The sequence below is a fragment of the Squalius cephalus genome (genome assembly GCF_949319135.1).
Source record: "Squalius cephalus genome assembly, chromosome: 1".
Taxonomy (NCBI): Eukaryota; Metazoa; Chordata; class Actinopteri; order Cypriniformes; family Leuciscidae; genus Squalius; species Squalius cephalus.
This window is the reverse complement of record NC_137122.1, coordinates 40,661,496-40,674,190: the sequence shown is the minus strand read 5'-3', so window position 1 is coordinate 40,674,190 and position 12,695 is coordinate 40,661,496. Positions and strand designations below refer to the sequence as shown.

The following is a 12,695-nucleotide window of genomic DNA, read 5'->3' as shown; positions in this document are numbered from 1 at the left end:
CTCTACTTTAAATAAAACCCTCAAAATGAATTGGTCAAATTTTTGTTTGAAAAAAACCTTCTTTGTGGAATTTTTTTCCTAAATTAATTTTTGACCGACTTGGGGGCCTTTCCTAATGTCACGTGTGATTATAAAACTGACAAACTGCCAGTGAAACTTTCTGCCTTTCATGCTTACACTTTATTGGCTTGGAAACTGATCTACAAGCACAACTTTTCTCCGCAACATTATTTTATTTGGAATATATAATTGTATAGTTGTATAAACACAAAAGTATTTTTTTAAAAGCTGGTTTGATAAGGGTATTGATTTAGTTTGTCATTTGTTTAACACTCAATGATACCTTATGACGTATGACGAGTTTCTTTTGCACTTTCATTTTCTTGTGACTGCCAAGGAATTTTCTATTGTATTTTCTGCAATCAATTCTGGAATAATGTCCTTATGTAGAGATGTGTTGTCATCGGTTGATATGCACATAATTAAACTGATACAGTATGTGGTCAAATTTGTTTTGTACAGTCCAAAAACAATAACAAATCTATTCGTTCTCTATTTTTAAAGAAGGTTGTCACCAAATCTTGCTCTGCTTATTGGACTAAATTTGTTAATGACCTTGATTGGGAAAGTGTTTGGTTATTACCTCATAAGTTTTTTGTTACAAACAAGGTGAAAGAAATTTCTTACAAGATAATGCACAAATTCTACCCTGTCAAACATTTCCTTAGTAAGTTTAAGAAAGACATTGATGCTAGCTGCTCTTTTGCTCTTTGCACTTGGAAACATACCCCACATTTTCTGGCATTGTAGTCATGTGAAATAGTTATGGTGTTTATTAAGGAAAAGGTACTCCTTAATTTTTGGATATTTATAACAGTGTGAATAAGGAGGCTTTTGTAATTCATTTGTTTATTTTATTAGTCAAATTTCACATTCATAAGTGTAAGTGTAATTAAAGAATAAGTAAGTAGTCCTTAAAGAATTTGAAAATGACTAATGAATTTGGAAAAGCTATTTAGACTGTTCATTTGTGTACTGTCTTCAAAATCTTTGAATGATACAAAGGTCTTGTATTTTTTTATTGAGTTTTTTTTTTTTTTTTTTTAAATTTCCTGTGTTTTTTTTGCTCCCCTGGCTCCAAATTGTATGTTGTATTGTTTAGTTGTGCTTATTTTGAAGACTGGGATGAGTATAATGTTCATAGCATATTGATTTTACAATATAATGATATGTAATGCAAATCATATATTAAAATCGTGGAGAGGATAAAATGGAATAAAATTATCGTTGTTAAAAGTACCCTAAACTGTCACCATTGGAATTTAAAATAAATAAATAATACATAAATAAATAACAGTATGGGTTAAAAAAAAATTAAAGTGGTAACTGAGGCTGCTATTCTGGAGGTAACTATGGCAAGCTGTTTTAGCTTAAATTGTACCCAGCGTTACTCGTCGTAATTGCATTTTTACTAGTAAGAATTCAATTAGAGAGCTCTACAATTCAATTCTTACTAGTAGCAATTACAATTAGAGAGCTCTCTTATTCAATTATTACTAGTAAATTTTACAATTAGAGAGATCTCTAATTCAATTCTTAGTAACAATTCCAATTGGAGAGCTCTCTAATTCAGTTGTTACTAGTAAGAATGCAATTACAGAGCTCTTTAATTCAATTACAGAGCCCTGCAATTATACATATCTTTAATTAGTTTTTTTTTCTAGTAAAAATTCAATTAGAGAGCTCTCTAATTGTAATTGTTACTAATAATAATTGAAATATAGAGCTCTCCAATTGTAATTCTTACTAGTAACAATTCAATTGTAGAGCTCCATAATTGAAAATGAATGGAAGTCAATGGAGACATATGACTAGTAAAAATTAATTTGTAGAGCTCTCTAATTGTAATTGCTACTAGTAAGAATTGAATTGTAGAGCTCTCTAACTGTAATTCTTACTAGTAAAAATGCAATTACGACGAGTAACGCTGGGTACAATTTAAGCTAAAACGGCTTGCCATATAACAGCAAAACAGTCTATGAGCAAAACCACTAGAAAGCAAGCCTGCAACCTTAAGCCAAAAAAGCAAGCTAACGCTCTAGCAGTGGCAGTATGGAGACAAGAGGCAGGTTTTTTATATAAATGGAGGAGAGGCTTCACTGCGCTGAATAAACAGCTTTTACAGTCTAAGATTCGAACACTTCCACTAACGCTCACAAATCTGCATTTTTATAACAGTATAGCTTTTACTTTTCATGTAGTTGCGATATTATATCTGGTCATGTATATCGAAATAAAACTGATAAAAAAATGTTGACCCCGCTACACTGGTATTTAAATAGTATGGGCTTATGTTGAAATTTATTCTTGTACAAACAGACGCTGTTAAGCAGTAAAATTAAAACGTCTCTGAAACGTAGTGTACTTGACAAATATTGCGAACACCATGTGAGCGTCACTACGGGAAGCAGAAAGTGTCCGACTTCAGATCTCTGTTTTCAGCTCCTCCCCGACTGCAAGCGGCAACTCTCACTGATCGGTTACAACTTACATCCAGCCGCAGCCGATGTTGAACACACTTTTCGTTTTCATATCTTTTATTTTGTAATCCTCATAGTTATGTTTCCTAGTTCCTTGCCCTTCATGTGATCATGTTCGTGTCATGTGCTTCCCCTGTTCATGTGTCTTGTTTTCATTGGTTCCCTTGTTTCATGTGTCATGTTCTTATTGGTTCATTGTTTGATTGTTCACAGGTGTTTCTTGTTAGTCATTGGTCCTTGTGTATAGCCCTCATGTTACCATCACCTCTTGTCTAGTTTTGTATTTGTTGCAGCCTGCTTTTGGTGAGTCAGATCGAGTCATGTTCAGGGGCCAGTTGCATAAACATAGCCATATGCCAACTGCCATTAACAAGCAAGAAGAAGAAGAAGAAGAAGAAGAAGAAGAAGAAGAAGAAGAAGAAGAAGAAGAAGAAGAAGAAGAAGAAGAAGAAGAAGAAGAAGAAGAAGAAGAAGAAGAAGAAGAAGAAGAAGAAGAAGAAGAAGAAGAAGAAGAAGAAGAAGAAGAAGAAGAAGAAGAAGAAGAAGAAGAAGAAGAAGAAGAAGAAGAAGAAGAAGAAGAAGAAGAAGAAACATAGCCATTATGTTAAAACTGAGTCTTAAGAACAAGTATGACCAACTAGCAATTAGTTAGGGGTAATCAGTGGTGGGCAGATCGAGGCTTCGTGGAACACTGAAACAGTTGAAGCAAATGTGCCGTAGACTTCGAAACAATCCGACACCCGTCGCCACGGTGACTCCTAGTGGTCAGAACAGAGTAAATGCAACAAAACCCAGGCCAAACATGCATAAAAACACCTTTGCTTCATGAAGCAGTTTTGAAATTGCCATCACTAGTAATCAGTCTTTCTGTCCGGTAGGCTATCATAAAAAAAAAGGGATAACAGTCTTAAGAAAAATAATTGGATGACTAACATGTAAGACTAGTCTTCAGTTTATGCAACTGCCCCTGCATGGGTTTATGCTCATGTTGGTCAAGCCCAATTCTAGTCATCTTCTTGTTTTGTTTATCTGTATTATGTTTAATAACTGCACTTCGGTTTAGTTGCAACTCTGTGGACTCCTCAGTGGACTATGACTACGACTGCCATGCACTATGTTGCTGATATAGTGCATTTTAATTAATAAATAGAAAATAATTTAATTATAAATATTGTATTATGTTGTTGAATAATGAATTAATGAATAGAATTATCTCCAAAATAATTTTACAAAATAATTAATGGCTTCCAAGTTTTAACAAATAAATTAGACTTTAATTAATGATTTTTTATGTCTGCTATAGGCCTATGCCTAATAAAAAATATAACGCTTTTTAACGAATGAAGGTAGTAACAAACAAACAAAAATAGAAAGATTTTAATGAAAAAATGTATTTTTTTCTATGGTTTTTCCAGATTTCAACAAACTAAATGACACTTTTTGCGTAGCCTATAATCTAATAATAATATAATCTTAAATGTGTTTTTATATTGACCAAGTAGCCTAATCTGCAGCTAACAGAGCAATTCGCGCTCTTTTCAGTCAAGCACATATTCCACAAACATTGCAGTAGGCGACTACTGCTGTACGTTTACTAGCGATTTAACAAAATACAGAACATCATTCACAAGACGAACGCGCTAATCCTCAAGAAACGGTGTGTAACGTAAACTGTAACTGACTGTCATACAACTCTGGTCACTGCCATTATTTGATGGGCCAGGCTGAGGTGCCTCACAAGATCCAAGTTAACAGGTGTTGTTTACGCTTTTTCCAATGGTAAGAGATACAGACCCTCTTATCTCCCTATAATAAGGCAATCTCCGATAGCAGTCTCAATCAATTTTGTGATCCATAGACGGTAGACCTTATTCACGGCAGTGCAAACTTAACGGGAATGAAAGCGAGGCTGAGTGATAGACATGCCTCTCTTCAGCTATTTAACGTGTTTTTGTATTGTTCTACTTATGAAACACTGCAAAAAAATATCTTTCCAAGTAATTTCAGTAGAAAAAAAAGCTGTGAGCAGTGGAAAATCATAAGTGATCTAGGATCTTAGCTTGAAAGCACCCTCTCACAGCCTCGCTCTCACCTGTCATGGCGCTGCTCTGAATAAGGTCTAAGGTCCTGGATGATCTTTAAGAAAGACAGTCAGTCATGTAAGTGTTGTCAGTGAGTAATGACAGAATTGCAATAAAAAAAATCTCTTTGATGAAAATTGTAAGTTGATTATGCGATATGACACACTAACTATTTTTTGTATACTGGGTGCCACTATGAATTTTAAATAAGTAGGCTAACGTTATATAAACTCTGTTGTCGTTTTAGTCTGCGCCAAAAGCATTACTGCACATTGAGTCAGGTAAATCATTATACATCGTTCGTTATCAGCTTCCTTCAATGTCACACCTGCTCTCTTATTTGTACATTCTGCACGTTACAAATGTGTTGACGCATGATCTCGCTCCGAATGTTGCCATGTCCACTCACACCGCGTATTCTGGGGCTTGTTCTTTGCGATTGCAGATAAATTAAGTAGAGGATTGCGTTTTGGGGGGCTTATTCCCAGAAGGTCCGTCGAAAAGTCTAGAGAAAAATTGAATAATGAATACAATAAAAAAAATTAAGATGAATAAATAGTTTAAATAATACATATAGTAGGCCTAGTGAGTAAAAAAATGTAATAATGTCATTGTCATGTAATAGAAACTTTTTGATTTTTCTATGCTAATTGACAAAGAAAAGAACGCATGTAAAAATAAATAGGTCGCTTATTTTGTGCATATTTTTTCAGACCATTTGTTTGTTTCTCATGCGCAATCTGGCAACACGGTTCTGCTCCTACTGTAAACAGCGCTGTGCGCGACGCTGCACTGGAGTCTAGGGGAGAGAGAGAGAGAGACAGGCAGGCACAGGGGTAATAGGCTCCGAACAAAGAGGGCTGAATAAAGTTGGAAGTAAAGGACGATTGTGACAGAGGCTGGAGGATATTAAGAGGGTAAGTCAACTAATTTTATTTCTTTCCTCGAAGCAACCCGATTGATTATGCAGAACGTTTAAATAGATTTTTAGCTGCATTGCTAACGCTGGAGGAGCGCATTGGCCTGTCTGTGTATTTCACTTGGCCACTTACCAGTGAACTAATCAACAAGCTCTAAATCAGTTAATGTCGTAATGCAAATACCCCGCTCTTTAGCCATAGATTTTGGCAGTTACATATTACAGTGACAAACAAACAAACGAAAGCAGCAGAAATAATGGTTGGCTGTACGTCAGGTTGTCCAGAAAATGCGAGAGACAGACAAGTCCGCTGCACAACAGGCCTCGAAAATGATTTTTAGCATTTCACGAAGACTGTTCCTCGTTTAAACGAGAACGTCCCAAACAGACGTGTACGTGTGCTACACGTGCGAGTGAATGGAGGCGTACCCTTTAAAGTGAGTGGGGGGGTTTGTGGCACAGCAAAAATGCATGTCTATTTTGCCTAAATAAGCATAATTATATATATTTATTGCATGTTTGATTAATGCATATTATCTTTCCTTTTCTAGGTAACATCAGCAAGTGGTGGCGTCCTTCCATCTCTCCCCTAGTTCTCTCATGCTTGCAGACACTGTCACCCATTTCAAATGTGCCTCTTCTAACAGTCCAGTCAGCATCAACTAAACCAAGTTCTCATTACCAAAGAGTTGTTACCACAAAAACACATTTCATAAACACACACACACCAGCATTTCAGCATTCCAAAACAACGAATTCCAAAAAGCGTTCAATAGAGCCATAGGTTGTTGCATAAACGCATCATGGCCTCTGTCACCAAATCCTCTCACCCCGAGATCCCTGATAATCACAAGGAGAGCTGGCTGGCGCTGCTTGCTGCCGCTGAGGCTTACAGCCAGACGTCCGGTTGTGATTTGGCTATTTTGACCGCGTATAAAAAGTTCCGTCCATCCGGGATCGAAGTGGAAGGAACAAGGAATAACGGCGGGGGCGGAACTTCCGGAAGCAGAACGTTTGATTATGCCTATCACGTTTGGGGACAAGGGGCACTGGCTGAGTCGTCACGGCGATACATGGACGATATCGCCGTTCTGCACTCCACCACTGTACTGACGGCACAGAGACACAAACGCCTGAATACAGTGGAGGTAGGAGCCAAACTGGGCGTGGATGTGCCGTCTGACAGGCTGGTGAGTGGTGATTCGTTACTGCTGGGGGAGGATGTGGGGGGGGGGGCACCTTGATCGCAACACCTCATGACTTTCTGTGTCTTCTTTCCAAAGAGCTTGACTGGAGATGGAGTCGGGACAGTTAGTCCCAACATGAGGCTCTATTCTCAGAGCTACCCGTCCATCTACAGCTCAGCTGCTGCCATTGGCCAGCCAGGCGGTCAGCATGGAGAGCGTGAAAGGGAGAAAGCGGCGGTGGAGGAACGTGAGAAGGCAAGAGAGAGAACGGAAATTGTGGACTTAGAGGAGGAGGAGGAGGATGATGATGATGATGAAGAGGAGGAGGAGGAGGAGGAGGAAGAAGATTTGGATGGAAGGAGACGTAACCTGAATGAATCAGCAGGTAAGTTCACCTGTTGATGAGATGGTGTTTGTCATTCCTTCTTTAGGTCATTTGTGAATTCAAATTCAACTCTCTCTATTTCATAGGTGTCTTCTCAATGGATGAGGATTCTCTGTCCCGGGACTGTGAGCCCTTCTTTGAGTCTGATGGGGAGGAGGAGAGCACTGATGGTGAATTATTATTATTATTATTATTATTATTATTATTATTTTTTTTTATTTTTTTTTTAATGGGAATGTACCAAATTCTGACAAAAGCCAAAAATAACTTTCATGTTATGGCACATTTCTTCATGTTTAGACATTACAGCATTATAATATGCAGCATTACATATAGATTTGTTATTTAATTATTGGTGTTTTAAAAGATTAACTTTAAGTGGGTGTTAGAATGTCATCTAAATGCAAAGATAGGGGAAATGAGCATACACAAAAATATCTTCAGCTCATACAGGAACTCTACTGTTCAAAAGTTTGGTGTCAGTACTCATTTAGTTTTTAAAAGAAAATAATACTTTTAACAATAAAGACATTTATAATGTTACAGAAAATGTCATTGAAGAATCCTGAATACAAATTTATCACAGTTTTCACAGAAAAATATTAAGCATCACAACTGTTTTCAACATTAAATAAGAACAAGAAAAGTTTTTTTTAAGCAGCAAATCCGCATTTTATAATGATTTCTGAAGGATCATGTGACTGAAGTCTGGAGTTCAGATGCTGAAAATTCAGCTTTACCATCACAGGAATAAATTACTTTTTAAAATATATTAAAATAGAAAACACTTATTTTAAATTGTAATATTTCACAATATTACTGTTTTTATTGTATTTTTGATCAAATAAATGCAGTCTTGAGCATAGGAGACCTATAATCTCTAAAACCGGCTATGTTACCAATATAACATGTATTCATAGTTTAAAATCCTTATTCTGTGATCACAAGCGATTGGTAATATCATTGAAAGTATGGAAACCCTGAGTAAATATAATGATTCTCCATGTTTTAAGTGCTGTTCAAAGTGATCATTATCTGAGTTGTGTCTGACACTGGAACATAAATGTGTTTTTATTGCTGTTCATGTATTTATATCTGTTTTTATTGCTGTCAGGCTCTCTGAGTGAAGAAGCCCCTCCCCCTCCCCGTGGCTTGGCAATGGGTCACCTGGCATCTCGCTCGTCTAACCCCATGGCAATGGCTCGTTCACTGCCCGTGTCTGTACCTGTGTGGGGCTACAGGAACAACCATGCCCATCAGGGTGACTCCCATAGTGGAGAACGGGTCAGTTACACATCCGCTTCATACATGCCCTCATCTACATACCCTTCTTCTACAGCTTTTTTTTTTTTTTTTGCAGATGATTTATGCACTTTTAGTACAAAATATGTGTTAAATTGTAGGTAGCAAAATTATGCCACCAACTAACTCGTTTGGCCAATATGGTATGTGCTGCGATGCACCATTTTTGAACAATTTCATATAAAATGGAAAATGATGCAGAAGGAAAAATGTATATTGCCAATATACACTACCTTTCAAAGGTTGGGGATTGGTAAGATTCTTTTAATGTTTTTGAAAGAAATATCGTATATGTATCAAGACTGCATTTATTTAATCAAGAATACAGTGAAAACAGTAATATTGTGAAATATTATTAGAATTTAAAATAACTTCTATTTTAATATGTTTTATATGAAATGTTGAAAACAGTTGTGCTGCTTAAAGGGTTAATTCACCCAAAAATGAAAATTCCATCAGCAATCACTCACCCTCATGTTGTTCCAACCCCGTAAGACTTTCGTTCATCTTGGGAACACAAATTAAGATATTTTTGTTGAAATCTGAGAGCTGTCTCACTCCTTCATAGGCTTCTAAGGGATCGAAACTTGCCGGCTTAGAAAGTTAGTAAAGACATCGTTAAAATAGTCCAAGTGGCTCAACCATAAGTTTATCAAGCGACAAGAATACTTTTTGTGCGCAAAACCCCCAAAAAATAACGACTTTATTTAACTATTTATTTTCTTCCGTGTGGGCCTCTGACGTGAGTTCACGAGAGCGCCACGATGCATGCGCAAGAACTGAATAGATGACGCTCACGATCATTTGATGGGAAAGTGTGATAGGTAAGCCATTCATTTTGCTGCACTGGTAAGGCACTTTGTTTTACATTTTCTCATTGGTTTCTCATGATTCGGATATCCAGGAAATGCACTTTAGAACCATTTTAAACACTACATCGAGACCCATCTGCGTCATCTTCTCAGTTCTCGCGCATGCGTCGTGGCGCTCTCATGAACTCACGTCAGAGGCCCACACGGAAGAAAATGAACGTTAAATAAAGTCGTTATTTTTGTTTGTTTTTTGCGCACAAAAAGTATTCTCGTCGCTTGATAAACTTATGGTTGAGCCATTGTAGTCACTTGGACTATTTTAACGATGTCTTTACTAACTTTCTGGGCCGGCAGGTGCAATTACCTAGAAACCTATGAAGGAGTGAGACAGCTCTCAGATTTCAACAAAAATATCTTAATTTGTGTTCTGAAGATGAACGAAAGTCTTATGGGTGAGGGTGAGTAATTACTGACAGAATTTTCATTTTCATTTTTCTGGAAACAGCATTTATTTGAATGTTACAAAAGATTTCTCTATGTAAAAGTCTTTACTGTTACTATTGATAAATTGAATGCCTCCTTGCCTTTTTTTTTTTTTTTTTTAATCTGACCTAAACTTTTGAATGGTAGTATAAGTATAGTTTTGTTTGTTTCAATAGTAAACCAATATTTTCAGTGCCACAAATTTTTGCATTGACTCATTAGCTTTGCCACATGCTAACATTTTATTTAGTGTCGCAAATCAGTCACTTATTAGGCTCCATTTTATTTAGACAACTTCCCATTTGGGGTGAAGGGATATTATTATGTAGTATTATAATTTTACCTTTAAAAAAAAAAACGTCCAGAAAACTTATTTTCCCGCTGGAAAATTTTCACTAAAGCTGTATTTAAATGCATTTTGGTGGGTGAATCTATGTACTAAACATAAACGGGTGCAATATTATTGGACTGTATTATTGACCTAGTTATGGATACAATGTTTTGTTGTAGGGCTGGGCGATATATCGCATGACATTGTCATGCGTATCTCGTCAGTAAAGCCAGTTCCTTGATTAGTAGTAAATCGCCCATTACCTGCTTTCAGATGGAGCGGCGTTTACAACAAAGAGCCGTAGTTCATTGACAAGCTGAGCCATATCGTATTAATTATCGCGGACGATACGTCCGCGATATTAATGCGATATGGCTCAGCTTGTCAGCTCTGTGTTGTAAACGCCGCTCCATATGAAAGCAGGTGATGGCGATTTACTACTAATCAAGGAACCGGCTTTACTGACGAGATACGCATAACAATGTCATGCGATATATCGCCCAGCCCTATTTTGTTGCCAAGTCCTTTCTGACTACCACCCTTGCTGACATTGTTATTAAATCCACCTAGATATTTGGTTTCTTTTGTAGAAAATGTTTATTACACTTCTTTTTGTCATTTTGTCATATATAATTACTTTTACATTTGTGTTCAGCGTGATTAAAAGGACTCTTTTATTTTAGGTGGGCTGTGCCGACCTGGACCACATAGCTGCCAGTATGAAAGCCCTGCTGGTTCCAGGGGCGACAGATGGAACGGAGATGTTTGGAGCACTGCCGCGACCTCGCCTTAACACGGGCGACTTCTCTCTTAAGCATTGAGAGAAGACCAATGTGTGCGTATGTATGAGCGTTTGAGCGTGCTTGAGAGCGAGCCGTGAGCTTGTTTGTGTGTGAAAGTGATTTGAACAGAACTGGAGAGTTTAAAAGACACAAGATTTGATGGATGTTTTTAGCAAAGATGTTGCCAAATCTGAAGCTTTTCCTGCATATCATTCGTATTTCTATGGCGTTGAAAGTGGCAAAACCTTTACCAAACCTTCACATCTGCAGCAGAAGGAGGAGGATTTAATTAGCATGTCTTAATTGAAGAGTTTCTTCTAGCTTTGAATGATGGTTGTGGCAGACTTTTGTGCATTTCATTGAGAAACACTAACAGAGCAAATGTCATAACTGCATTACATTACTAATCGTGCCCTGTAACTGTCCTCTGCAGTGTGGGATTTACTGATAGTATTTGAGCCTATTTACACACTGAGACACTCGCACATCCATCACCAGAGGATCATTGTACATTAGCAAACACTACATGTTCTTGGAAATATAGACTACTGTGAATTCAGTAATGTCTATTCCATGGCAGGATTGCCAAAGCTGACTAGATGTTAATGTGAATGCTTGCAAATGATGTCATTCTCTGCCTGTGTGGGCTCACTTTTATTTCCGATACTGTCCTGAAGACTTTCTATAAATCAATGCTTTGTAAAGCAAAAGGACAATGAGAGGACAAAGCTTTGAAAAAACACCAATGTTTGGGATTTTTCACCGACAAATGACTTGTTTCTGCATTATAACTGATTAATGTGCTGATAATGGCTATGAATGCAGGAATGTGTGTTGTATAATTGTTGATTAGTTTGATAACTTCTCTAAAAAATTTTGCTAGACTGAAGGATGTCAAAAATGAGGGTTTATAACACTACAGATGTCAACCAGCTGTGTTCATCTTAAACATTTCACAACTGTTCAATGGTTAAGTAAATCCGTTTTGAATAAAAGTTGTTTGTTGTCGAAACCTGTTGCCTTTTTTGTCTTATTTTCCTCTAAAAGTTCAGTTTTTGTTTTGGTGTGGTTGAGTAAGCTGAAGTCTGAATGTCTAACTCTCTGAGGAAGGTATGCTTCCGGTGTACAGCAGAGGGCGGTGTTGACTTTTTCATATAATTTTTTGTGTACAGTTACTCCGAGCTAGCCTTAGCATTCGTTTATGAGTTTAGACCAGGGGTGTCCAAACTCAGTCCTGGAGGTCCACTGTCTTTCAGTTTCTTTAAGTTTCTAGAATGCCTAGTAAGACCTTGATTATCTGGTTCAGGTGTGTGTTCAGGGGTTGGAGCTAAACTCTGCAGGACAGTGGCCCTCCGGGAGCAGGATTGGACATCCCTGGTTTAGACAAATACAACAAAGCCATTCATCTTAAAAGGGACAATTCACAAAAAAAAAAAAAAAAAAATAAAGTTCATTAATTACTCACCCTCATGCTGTTCCAAACCCATAAGACTTTTGTTCATCTTTGGAACACAAATGAAGATCTTTTTGACGAAATCTTGAGAGATTTCTGTCCCTGTATTGACAGCTACACAACTACCACATTGACACTTCAAAAAGTTCATAAAGAGATCTTAAAACGAATCCATATGAATTGAGCGGTTTAGTCCAACATTTTCTGCAGAGACTCGATCGCTTTATATGATGAACAGATTCAATTTAGGCTTTTATTTAGGCAGTCCCATTACCACTTCAAATGTCAGTCCCATTCATCTCAATGGTAGTTGCTTGACAGTTTCTTTAACAAATGTAAAAACAAATGTTAGACATAAATGCGTAAATTACTCTGGCTGGTGGTACCACAAGAACACATACATAGAAAAATGTTTGTTTT

At 37.1% G+C, this 12,695-nt stretch overlaps 1 protein-coding gene across 2 annotated transcripts; it reads left to right on the top strand.

Moving 5' to 3' along the window:
- The first annotated feature begins 4,243 nt into the window (after positions 1 to 4,243).
- On the top strand, positions 4,244 to 11,834 carry akt1s1 (AKT1 substrate 1 (proline-rich)). Of its 2 annotated transcripts, none has more exons than XM_079864105.1 (7): positions 4,244 to 4,319; positions 5,335 to 5,977; positions 6,092 to 6,730; positions 6,824 to 7,112; positions 7,199 to 7,282; positions 8,227 to 8,396; positions 10,724 to 11,834. In XM_079864105.1, the coding sequence occupies exons 3-7, from the start codon at positions 6,344 to 6,346 to the stop codon at positions 10,859 to 10,861; spliced, it is 1,068 nt and encodes a 355-aa protein (XP_079720231.1). In that variant the 5' UTR covers positions 4,244 to 4,319; positions 5,335 to 5,977; positions 6,092 to 6,343; the 3' UTR covers positions 10,862 to 11,834. The 2 variants fall into 2 exon arrangements, with proteins under 2 accessions (XP_079720231.1, XP_079720230.1); XM_079864104.1 differs by having other exon boundaries at positions 4,246 to 4,319; positions 5,335 to 5,538.
- Positions 11,835 to 12,695: the final 861 nt, after the last annotated feature.

Coding starts and splice junctions, on each gene's coding strand:
- akt1s1 (XM_079864105.1), top strand. CDS start 6,344: ATGGCCTCTGTCACCAAATCCTCTCACCCCGAGATCCCTGATAATCAC. Junction 7,283..8,226: donor GGAGGAGGAGAGCACTGATG/GTGAATTATTAT, acceptor TATTGCTGTCAG/GCTCTCTGAGTGAAGAAGCC. Junction 8,397..10,723: donor ACTCCCATAGTGGAGAACGG/GTCAGTTACACA, acceptor CTTTTATTTTAG/GTGGGCTGTGCCGACCTGGA.